Source organism: Patiria miniata, unplaced genomic scaffold (assembly GCF_015706575.1).
Source record: "Patiria miniata isolate m_02_andy unplaced genomic scaffold, ASM1570657v1 HiC_scaffold_22, whole genome shotgun sequence".
NCBI lineage: Eukaryota > Metazoa > Echinodermata > Asteroidea > Valvatida > Asterinidae > Patiria > Patiria miniata.
The window spans coordinates 17,840,441-17,859,378 of record NW_024037061.1 but is presented as its reverse complement, the minus strand read 5'-3'; the positions used below and the strand labels follow the sequence as shown (position 1 = coordinate 17,859,378).

The following is an 18,938-nucleotide window of genomic DNA, read 5'->3' as shown; positions in this document are numbered from 1 at the left end:
TGGCCTTGGAGAATTGTTTTAAGGGACCGAGGTTAAGCCCGAGAACCATTCCATTACACACTGTACTGATGCATGCGCAATTGCGCATTGATAGTCGTGAACCAAATGCTTTCGGTTCGGCTTAATTCATTGGAGTTTTAAGGCCAATGTCTTCGAGGTTTCCGGCTCAAAGCAGGTTCCTTTTTTGTTTGGATATTTTTCCTTTAGAAATTACATCCAAGACCCCCAAAAAATGAAACAAAGGTTGGAGCTGAATCAGAGATTTAGAAAATGTCCTGTACATGTACACATAATGTGTCCATTTAATCATCAACTGGTTTTGCTGCCAATTTTATGACGGTTCTTCCAAATAATGAGTACTAATTCGGCAAGCGGGTTGAGCTACCGCATAATGCCAACCTATTTTCTTGGTGCATTTATTGAAAATCTTACCATTTTAACCCTAACTTTTTGCCGCGATAGCCCTAAAAAAAATGTCGCAACCCGAGCTGTTATGACTTTTTAGCCTCGAGCTTTGCGCATCTTTTGATACCAAAAACATAAAAATCGGACAACGGGTTGCCGCGTAGCAAAAAAAATTCCTAACTTTTTGCCGCGATAGCCCTAAAAAAAATGTCGCAACCCGAGCTGTTATGACTTTTTAGCCTCGAGCTTTGCGCATCTTTTGATACCAAAAACATAAAAATCGGACAACGGGTTGCCGCGTAGCAAAAAATTTCCGGCGCTAGGCGCCGTGAGAACTGAATTTTCCCATATACGTCGTGTACGCAGAGCACAATTACCATTCGTACATATGAATAATTAAAATTGCCATAATTCCAAAACCATTTGACCTATAGTCATAACATTTCTTGGGTATGTTCATGATGGTGAGTTGCTCTATTCATGTCCCAAGTTTCGTCACTCGATGCCCCCCCCCCCCCTTGCTGAGAGATGGTTAAAATAACCCTGCCTGATTTGGGTTAAATAGTGTATGGCGGGGAGCTGGAAATTCTCTATGGTATTTTGCAACCGTGTATTTCAGCTTTAATAAAGCAATTCATCTTTGGCATCAACAACAACTCAACAGCTATAGTTGTTATGTAGTATGTACCCTACTTAAAATTTTGAACAAATTTGTTTTGTTCAATTGGAAAAATGCACATGAAGCAAATGATGCTATGTATACTTTTCAAAGAAACGTGTAACATATTTTGATGTAGAAATACGAGTGAGCGGAAACGCAATTAATGCACGGTATGGCAATTGTTGCTCGAGTTTAATATTCGTTTTCAATAGCCAGGTTTTGAGAGTACACTCATCGGCCTATATACCAGTATTCTACCAGGAGGTCATGAACAATCAGATACATCACAGTCAAAGTGTTGACATGCCCTTGGGTGCGATGCTGGCTTTAACATTCTTGGAATGACGGCTACAGCTCAAGTCAAGGATAATCTGGGTCATACCGCTGGCAACACGCACTTGGGGTTAATCGAAACTGATGTCGAGTGGGATCGACTTGATAGGGTATTGCTATTCACAGTGATGCCTGTTGATGAAAAACGCGGGTCGGGTCCAAATAATTTGGCTACGGTCGGCAGTCACACACGTGTCTATGGTAAGTGGTTTCAGCCGCATCCGTAGGCGCATGTAAAGTCGTAGCCCTACTCGGTGTCGTCCGATTATGCGACAAGGCGCCCTCAACGTCGTGGCGGTCGAGTGTCAATTCCTTCTTCCAAGATTTTCCCGTCGTTTCAACGAAGGCGCTGGGCAACTTTGGGCTAAAAAAAATTGTCTTTATATTTTAACGCAGAACATGACTAAACTGGGCAGCTAGGCCTTCGTCCGAATTGTAACGAATTAAAGTTGTTTTTGGTTCGACAGCTAGATTGACGACAGCAGTGGCCTGGTTCACTCTGGCCGCCTACTTCAACTGAGTTCCCGAGGTTTTATCGATTGGTATCACACACTTTGTGCATTTTACAGTTCTTTGCTTTCATCTTTTCATGTCTCTTAGATTATGCGTGTACTCATTTGGCGCCGAGAACTGAATTTTGAATCTGAGTGGCCTGTCGCGAAGCATTATGGGTAGGTATAGGTCACCGCACTCATCAACGGCCCGTTACGTTCATTTCGCACGCGCATGTTTCATAGGAATCGGTGATGCTTAACCGTCCACGGGTCACCGAGGAAACAAATTCTTCAAATAATTTATTCGAGGAAATAATGGGTGAGGAAAGGGCGGGCGGTGGAAACATTAAAAGGAAATCCAAAACATAATATTGTGAGTAGCCTATTGTCAAAGGAAGTTCATTCGTTGCGCTGCGTCGTGTGCACTTTCACATTACTGAACTACGTGTCATCTGTTGAACAGATCCATCCAATGAGATTGGAAGTTGGGTACCAGTGAATAAACTGCAGCCATCTTTATTGGATGTTTGGAGACGCTTCCCCGAGTTAAGGCAGACGGGTTAACCACGACACGAGAATGACGACATAATTATTGGGCGTGGGGCTCACCTGAGTCGACCCAAGTGCGCTACTCGAACTCACCCTTTATTAATTAAAATCATACTCACCCCCCCCCCCCGATTGAAATTCATGTTGCGACTCAGTGGCGTTTCCAGCTTCTGATGTCGGGGGGACCGCACTCGCATATCCGAGGCGAAATTTAAACATCTTTTTTTTTCTCCGGACACTTGGCCTCTTTCAAATCAAACACGCTGAGGGAGGGGGGCAAGTTGCTGGTACCAATCTTCCAAATGGGGGCGCTCTTCGAAGCTTACCATTTATATTCGTGCAGAAAAAAATATATGCCGAATTTCACGGCGCATTGTAGTGGTTTTAGAGCTTGGTTTTCTTCTTCTTTTTTCATGTCAGAACTCCCGAGCCATTTATAGAAACAGTTAACGAAAAAAAGTCTTTCAAAAAGATTCGCCGGGGGCAAATTGCCCCCCGCCCTCCCTCCGGATACGCCACTGTTGCAACTGTAGCAACAATAATAGCGTCCTCTTTTGGTTAGAGAACAGTGGTTGCAATCATTGAATCGGTTGGACATTATAACTTTAATGGGTGCGATGTGCTGAGTAGGCTTGAAATCCAGTCAAAAGTATGTCCGATCACAACCGAGCTCCCTCATATAGGCTCAACAGGATGCCTTTGTCTCAAATATTTCAATTTTGTTCAACGTTATAATATTGGCTCCTTCAGGAAGCCACGTGGGGGCAAAGGGCGAGGGGATGTCGTCCCTACACAGGGGCATATAAGAAAGCACAGAGGAAAACAAAACCGTGACGTCAGTATGCGTTAATTCTGTTCAATGAGCAAGGCAAATAATTTTGTATTTTATGCTTAGCAATACTCAGCAGAGGGCGTTGGAATTTTGTATGTAAAGGCCCCCTCCCCTTATTCTTGAAGATAAACCAGGCTGCTTAATCAAGTTACTGGGTAAGTTATTTCTTGACCTTAGCATGTAAATTGCAAGCTTCACAATTCTCCTTAAATCCGCAATCCCTCCGGTTTTGTAGAAGATTGAGCCGCCCCCCCCCCACCCCAAGCTGAAGGTGCACAGAGCGATCTTCTCAATATTATTTGACAACGCAGTATTGGGATTAAAAAGTATAATTAGCAACGGCAAGTAACTAAACAAGAGCTTCAAAAAGCTTTCATTATCTACAGAGATCGTGCGCATGGCGTTGAAGGCAGTTTTAGTGGAGTATTTATGACCAAGTTCAACCAAATTTATTTCAACTCAATATAGCTACAAGACATAAATTTCGTTGACTGTTTACAAGTGGTGTTTTTGAATGCAAAATAGTGATTCATGCATATCATTTTGCTGATAATATTCATATAATTGGAGGGATAGTGCTCTTGGTTTATTTAAAATAGGAATAAAAGTAGCTATATTGATTTTTGTATTCTTTATACCATAAATATGAATTTTCAGCCAAAAATAGACAAACTTTACGTTATAAATATTGCGTTGATCAATAATTACATTGACATAGACATTAGATATATAGAGGAACATCCATACATTAAATATATATATACACAACATGACAACGTGCTTTTCACTGCAATATCTTAAATAGCAATGGATGGCATCAATTTTGATTTCGTCACTTTGTGACCTCTTTTATCAACGTTTACGACGGGTTAACGTACCTTTTAAAGATTTCTATAGTCAATACTCAAAATCTTCTCAAGTCTAAGATCACAGTATTTAAACAGTAATTCAAACTGTTTCGCATTGTTAGCCGAGTACATGACGTAATCGGTATATACAGATTCATGTCAGTGTCATTGTTCAGACTTGATTTGACATCTGCCTCTCAGCAACCGTCGGCTTCTTGCTGCCTGATACCACGGCAACAGACGAGCTATCCAATCTGGGCCTCCCGCTGGTATCGGCACAGCAGAAGGCGTCCACGAAAGCCTCCCGGTAATGCTTACTGGTGACGTTGTAGATGAAAGGATTGATGGCGGAATTCAGGAAGAGCATACCGTGACTGATGACCACCATCCCGGCCATGGACTCGTAGATCTTCAGCAGGGGGACTCCCCGGAGATGGCTGACGATGAAAGCCAGAGAGATGCCCACTAAAGGAGTGTTGCAGAGAAAGAAGACGACCCCGTTGGCGATCAGCATCTTGGACACCTGTCGGCGGACCTGCAGGGCCTTCATGGGCAGACTGGCCGCCTGGCCCTCCTTGGTGCTGGTCCTGAGCACGGAGCGATTGCTCAGACGCCTGATGATGCCCACGTACATGCAAATGTTGGCCACGAAGGCGGCAAGGAAAGGGATGGACTCGGTCAGGTTGGCCAGGAGCAGGCCCCAGGGCGCGACCGGTAGGCAGTAGCCGGCAATGACAGGTAGATCTCGGAATGTGTCCGTGTCCGGCCAGATGATGCACTTCAGGTTTAGGTCGGTGTACCGGAGCATGGCTACCCCACTCAGGAGAAACGACACTATCCAGCTAAAGATGATGAGCTTGATCGCCCGGCATCTGGTGTTGACCGACCGGTGCCTTAGTGGCCGGCAGACGGAGGCATACCGCTCAGCGGTAACCAGAGTCACTAGGCCAATGGACGCGTAGTAAGTGATGTACTGACCAACAAAAGCTCCGATGCACCCGAAATGCTGGGCCGTGCCGTAGTGGCTACGCACCGGCTCTGAAAAGTACGTCACGTACATGCCGACCGAGATCACGATAAATGCTATGTCGGCGACGGCCAAGTTCGCAAGGAAAAGGTTTGTGTTGTTCCGCATATGGGGGACGCGTGCAATGACGTAGAAAAACGCCAAGTTGGCGAAGACACCCACCACCAGCACTGTGTACAGAACGGGCAGCATGGTGTTCTTTAAGCCCTCATTTAAGACATAGTCCGCGGCTGTCTCTTCATCATCTCTCAAGTCAAAAATGTCTTCAGTGGGGAAGTCTCCACACTGCTCCAAATCCACGTCTGAGATCGCGTCCAGTGTGGTATTAATGGCGGTGGACATCGAGCCATCCACCGGCGCCCAGTCCCCCGTATCATTCACGGCAGTTCCGTTATCCATATTTTTGTTTAGAGTGCGAGTTCGTATTCTCTGATACAAAGTATGCCAAAACTTGAAAAGTGTTCAGCAGATCAAGTCATGTTGAACATCAACTGTACGTGGCTCCTTTGTTCTGAAGTCCGCAATTCTTTCCGGATGTATTCACTCGACTGCTCAATAACTGTCTGCCGTATGGCCACCGCGGTTGAGAGTTTTTACATCCTGTCACCAGCTCTCCTTGCCGCTATATGACTTTACGGTGTTTTGGTTTGATTCAATTAACCGTAACTACCCGTACATGGCCGACCTTGCCGTGTTATGATGTTGCCATCCAGCTAGCACTGACTGTACACATGTCACCTGATGCTTACGTACATGTACTTCGTATATGTCCTACCAGAAGAAAGTTCACGGTTTTCACAGTGCCGACAGCGCAATAGATGGCGGTGACTTCGGCTCGACCAATAAAAACCACCGACATGCTTTTCTGCATACGTCATGAATCAACGCGGTCCGTGTCTATGTTGACCCCTGCACCTCGCACATTGTCAAGGTGGAGTACTCACTTGCACATGGAGAAATCATCTATCAATACAGTTCCATATTTCACAGAAATCCCTATTAATTTCGAGTGAAAGGTGTTTAGGATATTTTCCGTATGTTGCGTGATGCTAATATATCACTGTTTTTACTGTCGTTGCCAATTGTCTTACTCTTAGGTAGATGTTGGATAATTTTGCTACATTTTCAATTATTAGTAATGCACTCAGGGACATTTAGTGATAATACCTTATGCATTGCAGGTGTCTCAGAGGACGTCCTTTTTTCATTTTAATTACGCAACAATCATAGGTTAACTCATGCCTATCAAACCGATACAAACAATTGCCTTCTATTACTTAACTCCGCCTTAACGCGTACGGTCTATAGCAGTTCATTATGTTTACTTGCTTGCTGATTTCGCGGGCGGGGTGTTGCTTTACTTGTTTTTAGTTTCAGCGCCTCCATTTTGTGTCCAAGTTTGTTAACTGTTTGAATAAACAAGTCTGCTGAATTGATGGTCAAGTATTTGTTTTAACCTATCGTTTTGTTCGACAAGTTTTTTTCTCCAAATCTTTCAGTTCTCACGCTGATTAGCAAGGGGCAGCTGGGAAATGTTTCTTTTGCTCCAAGTAATTGTTGCTGTATAGTTTAACCCAATACCCGCACTTGTATAATGTGATCAATGGTTACAGATGAACCCATTCTTAAAACGTACGGGTATGATGCATACACACGAAAACTGAACTCATACCGGAACTTACCTTATAGTATGAGAAATATTGCCCTTTTATGTGCTTGATAATTAGTATTGGTGGTACATGTAACAACGTACATGCTGAAGGATACGGGTTGGTTGTACTATTAACCTTTTCTTCTTCTTCTTTTTCTTCTTTTTTTTGGGGGGGGGGGCGGGATTCCCTCGAGCAATCGCGGGATCTAGGGGTGTATGGTTTAATGCAGTACATTTATAGGTGCATGGGGTATAAGCAGCTTAAATCATTGAGCTTTACTTACACACTTTTTACAATAACTGTACAATTCCCCCGTCTTCTGATGAGTTTATGATCATAAATTGTTTTGTATAATGGATCCGCCTAAAGTCCTAGCTAGACAAAAATAGCTACAACACGTACCTGGCAAAGTTCCAAGCACAGGCACCCAATTCTCTGGATAGCTCTATGTAGCCAATGCGCTTCATCCCCAGGAAAACACATCCGGTAACTTATCGATTCGGTTTACTGTGAAAAAGCTCTTCTCTTTTTTTCCTTCAGGCCCGTCTGGTGTTAATTGGATAAGTTTGTTGTCTGATATGATTTGTGTTGAGCTCATGCAGACATCAAACCGGGACCGCGATGCACATGGCTAAACGATCTTCGTGTAACAGCTGTCGGGCTTAAATCGCGTGTTATTTGACAGCGTTATGCCGAACTAAACACCACACGTGCTGCCCCGTTGAAAACAAGATACAATCGATACCCTAGATAAATATTACATGAGATATTTTTTTTATTTTGCTCGGGATAAACAGCTACAAATTTCGAGGAAAAACGCTGCAATTATCTTCAACAGGTGAAAGTCTGAGCCGCATATGCAGCCATAAAGCCAAGAGCTCTATATGGCTCTGGCGAACTTTGTGGAGGGGGGGGGGGGTGAAAAAGACGAATTTCAAATCAGCACCCAGATCGAAGGTCATAATTCTTTTTTTTGGATGACTGTGGGAAAATTTTTCTTAACATCGCAAAATGGCTAAATAGCACCATAGTAACACCGGCAGCCTCGGTCTCGAAGTTCGGATACCCTTAGTTTATAAACGGCATCAATCTCGTTCCCAGGGTGTCGAGCAGTGCGCTCCCACCACCATCCGCTCTCTCACCCTGGTATTGGATCATTTGCATATCCAAAAGTTTTGAATACGTATGCAAATGAGGAATAGTCTTGTGCCCGCCTAGTGTACGCCTGTGCGTTACATCAGCGTTTGTTTTTGTATGCGGTGTCTGGGGTAAAAAAACACAATCAATTCGTCGCGGCGTGAGTTACGAAAACACGATTTTTTTTTCGAAGTTGAAATGTTACAATCTCATCCAGTCAATATGCAGATCACATTTCATATTAATATGAGCAAATTGGAAAGGAGAGGATTATTTTTGAGAAGGTGTGGACGTAATCATTACAATGAACGTGAAAACACGTAATACACAATGGAAATAACAACACCAAGTACACGATATAATTTCAATACTTGCTAAATGCGGTATCGAATCAGGATACAGGAAGCAAGTTCCCATCACAGGGCTTACTATTGGAAACGAGGTTAAAAATAAAGTAAGCCCTGGGGACAAGGTTGAAACGGCACTGAGGCGAAGTTCGTATATCTTTTATATTTGCTTTTATATGTGTATAATTCGCACTAGTTGTTGAACGACGTCAGCTGTTCATCAGCAGACATCACGTGACTCGATATGCAAGTTGTACGGTTCGCGTAATTTTTTTCCTAGGAGGGTTAGGGGCAATGTCATGAATAATTCAGTTTTTCCTTTGAATCATTGCAAGACTTAGGTTCTCGTTCTATTTTCCCCTTAATTTAAAATTATCTCAGTGATAAATTTGGAGAAGAAAAATAGCCGATGAAAATGAGCAGCGACGACGTGGATTCGAACCAGGGATCTTTGTATCCATCTCGCTATCCACTAGGCTACTGTGTGGTAGCTCGACGACAACCGTTCTTTAAAATGCTTTAATGTATTGTAACTAGTTGAGTAACTAACAAGAATGCTGTTGATGTCATTGTCCGTTCTCATGGATAAACATGAATTATTCATGACATTGCCCCTAACCCTCCTTGGAATAAAAATTACGCGTACGGTTCGCTCGTACCCCCCGCCCTGCAAACAGGACGCTGGGATACTCTGATCAGCTTCACAGAATCTTGTGAAGGAAATGGCCTATGACCTATGTATAAAGCATCTGACTGCAGCTGTTCAAGACCGCATTTAGACAATGCTCTCAAATGCTATCCGAAACTTCCCATAGAATTACGCACATTCCATACCTGATGTGATTTCTGTTTCATTGCGGACCATGTGGACAAAATTTTGAGCGTCGCATAATGCATTCCGACCGTTCGTGACTCGAAACTAAGCCTGAGCGAGTGACGGGAATTGTCAATTTACAACACAGATAAGTTTAACAGAATTTCCTTCATTATTACGCTTTTTCAACGAGAAAAAAACATCTCTAAACTGGAATAAAAGAGTAATGAATCAGTCTTAACGGCCGTTTCAAACCATGCAGAATCATGACCTTGATGACGCGCAGGTCACTGGTCACGCAAAATCCAACCAATCAGAGCGTGAATTCATCAGAGTATCCCAGCGTCCTGTTTGCAGGGCGGGGGGTACGAGCGAAGTTGTACGGTGGTTTGCAAAACGACCCATCCAAGCGTGCTTGTGACTGATGAACTTTTTGTACGAGAAATTTAGAAGAAAACCCAAACCTTGTGTAGTCTGAGGATCAGACATTCACGTGGGCAGAGCCACGGGTACGAACGTCTGATATATCGTAGCATGTACATTTTATGCAACCCTGCGTGCCAGCCAATCGGAGTGGTCTTTAGAAACTGTGACGTCATTTCCATCAGAAATGTGGACTGAGCTGTGAATTGGTCAAATTTGGACGCCTTGTTTTTGTAATACAACAGCGTGTTTTGGAAGACTCGACAGAAGGCGCCCGCTGAATGGTCAGAATCTTTATAGTCATGTTTTATATAATTAATTAACGAATCTCTTCGCATCATAGGCATTGACTCTTGCTGTGCAAGAGGATATTCCACAGACTAGCCTTGTGTGGATGCATGGCTGAATAAAGCGATCCACTTGCGCACACATCCAGCGTGCGCGGACGTGTGCGTGTTCCAGTTATAAAAACTGGAACATTATTGTGAAAACACAGCTGTTTGCATTGTACCGGAGATACCTTGACGTTGATTAATTCGTCGGGCTCAAGTCTTATCAGTAACAATATTAAAATGGATGACACTCTTATTAGAAAGATGACAAAAAAATACCCACTAACAAAATTCTGTTGCATGCTTGTTGAAATCTAAAGCTATATATATATAACATGATCGATGCACAGGCACAACAGGAATTTAAATAATTTCTAATGTCAAGTGTCATGTTCTGAGCCTATCATCTCCACTTAACACTTTGTGTTTGATTTCCAAAAATAGTTTTCTTCGTATGGTGTCCATAAAATTGGTTTCCGAAAATAATGTAGCCAACTTTAGCGGTCGTCTGCAGTGGAGCCGTGGGGTATCATACCAAGCCCCCCCCCCCCTTCGAAACAGCACGCTAAAACACACCATACCAAATGGTGAAATCGATATAAGGCTACATACGTATGTACGTCTATTCATCAAATTCACATTGCTATGTTGCCCGAAGTGGAATGTACATTTCTCTATGGTACATACGGGCTCTCAATCTCCCAGAAATACACATGCCCCTCGGATAAATAAGACCCAAGAACCTCGCAGGCAAACATTGCATGCGATCTCCGAGAATTGACACGGCCGTGAGGTGTCAAGGAGGTGTCCCTTGGGGATCGCGATCTTGGAGGAGTTTCTTGGAAGATTGTCCGGCGGCCTTTGTTTTGTCGACGTCTGTGTGTACATCCTTGGTCGATAATTTTGTGATTCGCCTCCTCAAGGCGCGTATTTTGTCCCGCGGCTCTGAAATCAATAATTGCGAAAGGACAGTGTGCAAGAATTGGGACGATGTTGAAATTGAATTACCAGAAGTTTTTAATATCCTGAAAAAATAATTTACTACCGGGGACGGATTTAGGTTTGGATATGAAGAGGGCGATTAGCTGCCAAGAAGGCGGGGAGGGGAGGGGGTGTTAGGGGGAAGGGGGTTAGATCCGCCACATAACTACTTCTTCCGCTGTTTGAAAGTTGACAGTGTCACATCCAGGCGTGACAGTTCATCCCATTCAGATTTTCATCTGCGCATTTTTCTTTGCCTGGCAGCTAAGCAGGTTGAAGATGCAAAGTCAATGAAAATGACAGTTTAACATGTCATGACATGTGAGCATTCCGTAATAGAGAGCTGGTTTAAGTCAGCCGATATTACACAATGTCAAAAGACTACCTCTAAAAGAGAACAGAGAACAACCAAACAATATATTTATCTCTACGTTTAGGTCTGTGTGCTCTGACCATCATCCGAAGAATATCTCCAAGAAAATGCCTTGCAGTTCACTTTACTCGAGTTTGTCACTCAAAGTGTTTTGTCTAGAGAAAAGGTTGTACCAAAAGAGTTTGGGAAGAATAGACGATATTTTTCTCCCCACACTGAACCCCTGATCACCTCGTCTATTCCATTTTCGTACTGTTTTATGAAATGGTGATTAATGACCCTGTTTTCATTGCCCAGTACTCGTGTGAAGGGGTAATAACCAATTCACCATTGACCGACTGCCTAAAATTTGTAAATTGTAGGGGATTCCCCTGTCGAAATACAAACGGTAACTGCTGAAGGACACTCGTGTTTTAAGTGTCGATTAACGTGTTTCAATGCAATACGTTGCAATACGATATGTTGTTAAACGCTTTTATAAACGCTTTTAGATTCAAGTTGCAATAATGTCATAAATCACAGTGTATCAACTCTTGTAATAGTGTACTTTATCATACGGTTTTGTATTTGCGAGCGATATGTTGTTTTATAGTGTTGAAAAACTGGGATGATATGATTATTGACTACTGCGCACGCACCGTTTTTCCTTTTATGCCAGGGAACAAAGTGTTCTCAGTATTTTGTCACTTTTTATCCATCCCTGGGTGGAGGATTGGGATGTCTAATGAAAAAACTCCTATGTATTTAGTTTTCAGACTATGCTGCCCCAGGGTGGGGATTTGGACACTCATCTTAAAGTGATACTTTCAACCTCTGTACAGTATCCGATCCGTTCACAAGTACCCCCTCACCGGCAAAGAAAGTACAGATGGGGGTGACCGACCGACGCCATCTTGCCTGACTGCAATTTTGCCGCGACTCGCGGCCGCACCACTGCTTGTACATAGTACAAATGTCCTGGTGTGCGTGCGTCACACACAAGGAACGGTGCGCGTCAACCATGCAGCCCAAATATCCCGCCCATGGGACGTCGTTGCTAGGTAAAAGGCGCCCTCTTATATTGGCGCACGGAGCCCATAGGGGGAGGAAAAACCAAAAGGCTTACATCCATCCCTCCTTGGTGCATCAAAGTGATCTTGTGAAGCATTTTGAGGGATGATGTACGTAATAACTGCACCTTTGAGACCAGCTCTTAACCTTTTCAATAATGTTGTCTTGTAGGATAATCCAAACGGCAAATTCGTGAGTTGCGATCTGGCGTTGACTCGTGACAGCCCGATGCAGTAACGCAAACACTCATGTTCCCCGCTGGGATATCATATATTGATATGGACACGGGGCCAGTGTCTAGTCACGGATTATACCTGACCTGATTTCATCATGCACTATTACACCCTAAAAACTCCTTGGCCAGATCGACCCCGATATGAGTCTATATATATTTGCACTGTCCTTTTCCGGGTCAAAAATGAAAATTTTCTGGGTCAAAATGATCCGGAAAAAAAAGTCATTTCTTACCCGAAAAAGGACAATGCAGATAAAGATTCAGATTATGGGTCAATTTTGACTCAGGAGTTTTTAGAGTGTACTATTCCATTCGTGTTTGTTAGAACCCTTAGAGGTCCATCAGCTTTTTGCACCATGTTCAAGAGATTACCATCTTAGATCGTATTTCTCGAATCCAGTTTCTAATTCTACATTTTTATGAGTCGACATTTACCAATCAATTCTTGTTTGCTGGAACCTTTAGGTGGCCATCGGCTTTTTTGCAACCTTATTCAAGAGATTACCATCTTAGATCGTGTTTCTCGAATCCATTCACTAATTTTACATTCATGAATCGAAATTTAAGTGCCAGACGTAGTTTTGTATTGATTGAAGTGCATGCTTCGCCTTCAAACTTATGTTCCTGCATGCATGAAGGGTATATATCACCAACAGGCAGAGTACATCGAACTTTCTACATACATGTAAAATATTCCCCAGTATGGCATTATATTCTCAAGTTTTTGTTACCACATATTTAAATGGTTCGCTTCGCTTCGATTCAACATGGCTTTAGTGATAAATGTCCAAGTACACAAACGGTCGGAAATGGTAAAACAAAATGCAGTTATTCATAAAGGCATGTCTTTTAACCTTAAAAGGGCCGGGTTATTTTGACTATCCCTCAGCCGGTGGGGGGCGGATTCCGCCCCCACCCCCACCCCTAAGATCCCGGCCATCGAGTGACACAAAAAAATTGAAACTCGGTACATGCATAGAACAACTTGTCATGAACATACCCAAGAAATGTCATGACTATAGGTCAAAGGGTTTTGGAATTATGGCTAATTGTTTATTCATATGTACGAATGGTAATTCTGCTCTGTGTATACACTACGTATATGGAGAAATTCAATTTTCACGACGCGTAGCAACGGAAGATTTTTCGCTACGAGGCAACCCGTAGTCCGATTTTTATGTTTTTGGTATCAAAAGATGCGCAAGTCTCGAGGCTAAAAAGTCAGAACAGCTCGGGTCGCAAAATTCTTTTTTTTTAAGCTATCCTGGAAAAAGTTGAGGGGCGGATTCCGCCCCCGGCCCCTTATGGTTAATGGGGCAAGTCATAATATTATACAAAACCTCGTTTAAGCATGTTGTGTTTTTACTGGAAACTGGAAACTGTCTTATTTTATCTCACCATCTCACTGCAGCTGTGAGCAACATAAACATGAAAACCTGTTAGGTAACTTGGTTTTTTCAGGTCACTGTCTGTGATGCGTGTTTGCAACCAACGACATTCAGTCTTTTAGAAAAAAAAACCTGTTTATCCCGTGGTAGTCACGACTCATAATGCGACGCTCAATTAACAACCTTTCAATCAATCAAAAGCATGTTTTGTAACCATTTGAACCCCGCGGGGCATCAGAAAACAAATTTTTCGTTACAGTTTGAACGGTAATGAGGAACACGCGTTCTGTAAGAACGACGATAAGACATTGGCATAGAATGGTATATTGTTGTTGTCGGTTCAAGGCTAACGGAAATAAGACGATTCTGAATGATGGGAATTACAAGATATCCCGACCCGCACTGCCGTTTGAAATGAGAATGATGATCGATCTAGTTGTTGTTTTTTTTCCGAATGGAAATTGAACCTATTTGATGATTCGGCATGTCCAATGCAGGTTAGTCGCAAGTATAGGCCTAAATGTGATTGTACAAGACTATTGTGAATACGATCATTTATTTCATAACTCTAACATTAGTGAACGAAAACGAATCGACATTAAATAGTTGTCAGGACATTCCAAAACAGCTAGGGTAAACTTAGGGCGTTTTCAAAACCTCGTTTCATGCAGGCTTCGCCTCCCGGACTCTGGCTCAAAGCTCATTTTGTCATCCTTAAATATTAGAACCACATGCAAAATACCCTAAACTTCGGTTTCATATTATAAGCACAACAAGAACCTCTATTGATTAATAATTCCTCAAGTAAGGCACCTAAACTTTCTGAAGCCAATTGCCAGAGAATAAGCTGAGGTTTGGGATGCCCCCACACACCTACTACAGCTTCGCAGCTTCTGTTGTGTGCGTGATTTTAGGAGTGACTCGACATAAATGAACGGATCTTTTTGAATGACCCAAACTTTGCGACTTGACCCGAACTTTACTTTAACTTTCAATAGAAAAAAAAACACTACAAAAGCCAATCTAATCTCCGGAATCACAAATGGATCACCTCGTAAGATACATTCAACATTACATATTTTTTTCACGAAAATCCAGCTTTTAGCTTTTTTTTTTTTTTTGAGGCGGTGAATTTACAAAAAAGGAAGGCAAGGCAAAAACAACTGACCATACAACAGCTGTATTTGCTGTGGCTTAGTGTCCCCCATGGGATCGGCACGATTCACCGTCAGGTTGACCTACTTAAGTAACTTGACCACAACCCGGAAAACGCTGACTAAATTTCCAAATTTTAAGACAAACAAGAAGAGGAAGAAAATTGAACCATGTATTTTCTCCCCAGATGCCACCTCGGAAGACCCATCTGAATGCAAATGAACTATCTTCTTGTGTTGGGTTTTTTCCTTGCAAATTTTCCTGTAAACAACTTGCCGTCGAGTGCCTCTTGGAAAAAAAAACAAAGTGGCACTGCACTTCAAGTAGCCGCGTTTGCCGGTTTCATGGTTTTACGGGATTTGTGAGGTTTTTGTCGGTTAATGTGGCTCTGTGGGGATTTCCACTTGCTATTCAATAATGGAGATAGAGTCACGGTGCGTAAATGTTAATGACGAGTTAGTCGCCATGCTGGCGAATGATCTTTTCAAGAGCTGGGGGAAATAATTGGGGCTATAGATAATAGAGGCTTGTCGTGACATGGCGGAGCTACGGTCATGATGAGCTTGCTACGAGCTGATGAGACGGGATGTCGGGTTCAGGGTAAATATGCACGGAAATTTGTGCACAATATAAAGGGAAACAATGCAGCCTAAGCAAGTTCGGGCGAGGACTATGATTCACCATAATAGTCCAACAAACTTCACTGGAACGCAAGATGGTCGGAATACTCTAGATAGTCGACTATTTGGAACAAGAGCATGGCACGGTCGCATCATTGGTAACCAATAGTAGCCTCAAGCATCAAGATGTGCAGCAGGGAGCCTGTACCCATGACGATTTGACCAACGTTTGACCAGAGACGTTCGCATGTTGCCATTTCACCAAGTACTAATGCACAGTACGTACCATAATTGCTTTAGGTCTAAAGCAGGATAAAATCACACATGTGAAGCTCCAATACAAGAGACATGCACTATTCCCGTTTTTCGTTTTTGAGGGGGTTATTTTTTTCGTTTTTTGGGGGGTGCGTTTTGGTTAGTTTTTCAAGGGGCGTGGCCACGCCCCTTTGTCTCCCGAGACCCTGAAATGTGTTTTATTTCTAGATAATGAGATTATTTGAGATCACGATCCCATAAGACAGCGTCATTTGTTGAAAGTAAGTGATATTTATATGCTTTCAGTGTTAATGTTATATCTTTATTTTTTTGTATTTTTTGTATTAAATTGATTTTTTTAACTAACTTTTGAGTGCAGCGCTAAATTGATACCACAATTTGAGACCACATACTACCTTGAGATGTTCTACTAGGTTTATTCTACCAGTTAAAGCAATCAACCTTAGATGAAGTGAGAGTTGAGCACCCACATTTTTTTGGTCCGTGCTCCTAGTCTCATTAGTGCGCAGGCGTAGTTACGTTCCCGAGTCTGCAACCATCAATCACATGGTCCTCGCCAACTTGCTCTTAATTGAAGCAGCGTTGCACTTTGTGGTTGGCAGATGGACTCTATAGAAAAGTTATTAATTTAAGGTCACCAGGTAGACTGACCAGTCACAAATGAGGTCAACTGTTGATTGGCTAATTAGCGATAAGTGGTTTTATATATCCTTGGACCAATCAATGATTTGATTACGCACAAACTATTGAAGGGCCCACAGGCCAACGGATGGACAATCAACTAACTGGATTTAGGTCAAAGGTCAATATTTTGACCTGTCAAAATATTGACCGGTTCGTTTTAGGTTTCGCGGAATGCGAACTTCACTTGTCAGGTATTTTGCGGTTATCATTTTGAAGTGCAAACACATGTGCTGTGACTGAGCTCTGGCGTTTTCATTTTGCAAATAATATGAACACAATAGCGAAACAACACTCACAATATGATGGATTACAAGGGAAATAATATTTGTATATGAGATAAAGAAATCTAATATTGCTGTTCATGGCAACCATGAAAGTCAAAAGGAAAACATGCCCATAGGTCCAGGAAAAAGGATTAACCACGTAATGTTTTTTTTAAATCAGTAACTTGTAAATAATTATATTTTCTGTTCGGTCTCTTTAGCAAATTCGATTACCGGTTGAAACCGAAAATCGAAAGGGGATAGCAACTGAAATATTTAAGTGCATTTCCTGCAATTGGTTTTCATGACTTTGCTAAATCAGATAAAATTGCTTTTCATAAATTAATTCAACCTGCTAGAGTCATTGTTGATGGACCGAATACAAAATTCATTTCAGTTTGTTGTAGCCTTATTTTTTTAAGAATTCCATCACATTGAGTCTACAGACGGGGAGTAAAAACAAAAAATGTTGGTTTGAAGCATAATCTTACTTTTGCCTAAAATAAAGAAACATTGTTGAAATACATGTATCAAAAGTTCAAAATAGTATATGATCCCCCGGAATGACATGTGGGTTATTTCATGATACTCAATAATTCAAGGACGATCGTGAATCCCTCATTTTACTTCGATATTCTGACCATATGGGTCTTTTGGGCTTAGACGTAAATCGCTGTAAGATTGTAGGGATGTTTTTAACATTGATGGCCATACAAGGAAGCCACTCCATTTTTAGGAGTTGGTTTTGTTTTAGCTCATTTTTTTTCTTACAATGCTGCGACATTTATTAAACTCTTCTTTTTTTCTGAACATTTGACACAGTTAGGTCTACACACCATTAAAAAAAATGTATTGACGTTTTTGCTTGGGAGGGGACCCATTCAAAAGGTTATAGCTATACGCAAATCGAACGTCAGAAACACAATTTTGCTCTAGGGAATAGGTTCTTTCTATCCAAAATCTAGCACAAGCATATAACTCGGCTGAAACCAATCTGTTTCAATGATTCGACATTGTGCAATTCACAATAGAATGCTCATTCCACACAAAGGGCCCGCATTCGCGTTCGAGTGGTATGTTAATTGGTTACACGGTGTTTTATTATCTGGGGCACAATGGGGTATATTGCGTAGAGATCGTTGAGTCTTTGTGGTGAGAACGTGCATGTTCGCCTCGTCGATAAAATTGCAACCGCACAATATAATTCAATTTTGACGGTACGTTTGAGAAATTGAAACCATTATGTGTTTACATGCAATAATAAAAGACCAAAGATGTCTTAAGTGTCTTATGTATGGGGTTAAATATGCCGTCCGATTTAATGGGTCGGTGGGAGGTAGTCCTGGCTGGCTGGCATATTAGAGGCCAAACGTCTAAAAATAGGGACACAAATCAAAAGTTTACTAGCCTGAAGGTTTGGTAAGTAGTTAGGTTTAAAAAAAAAAAACAATACCTGTGGGTTGGGAATATAAAGATTTATAACCATTTGACCAACTTTGTCTTCGCCTTGTCGGTTTTTGGTACTTTGGTACTTTTGGTACTAAGTGTTTGGCTTTTTGAAGTGACAAGCATATGGCCAGTGTGAATACGGGAAGACCTGATTTATATTGTTTTCTTTCAATTTCCAAACCAACAAAATTTCATTGGGTCATCGGAATTCAATCTGATTGATTGGTGAATCTAACCGCTAAAATGGACGTGTGCATTTTAATAAATTGCAAATATAATGCAGTCCAGGCAATGCAAATCTCTGTAATTTCCTTTCAGATCTTTTGTCAGTTGGTCAACAAAATGATGTTAGCTTACAACCGTCCCTCAAAGGCCAATGTATGACAGATGACAAATGATCACGAAATGAAGGCTAGCTGACTATCATAAATCACGATGAACTTTGTTAATTGATTCCATCTGTATGCCACGCAGTTCAAAAGCGGCATAAAGCCTATTATAGGCTTCATCATATCTGTGCAAGTGACGTGCACGGAAGGTGAGCCAGGAATGTTAAAACACTGGACAGCAGGCGGGTCATCCTTGGTGTTGGGATTGTGCCATTGATGAT

General features: G+C 42.0%; 1 protein-coding gene across 1 annotated transcript; it reads right to left on the bottom strand.

Annotated features, from left to right (window-relative positions):
• Positions 1–3,838: 3,838 nt before the first annotated feature.
• On the bottom strand, positions 3,839–5,928 carry LOC119730876 (galanin receptor 2a-like). The gene has a single exon (XM_038203940.1). It carries the CDS (start codon positions 5,546–5,548, stop codon positions 4,295–4,297), a length of 1,254 nt encoding a protein of 417 aa, XP_038059868.1. The 5' UTR covers positions 5,549–5,928; the 3' UTR covers positions 3,839–4,294.
• Positions 5,929–18,938: the final 13,010 nt, after the last annotated feature.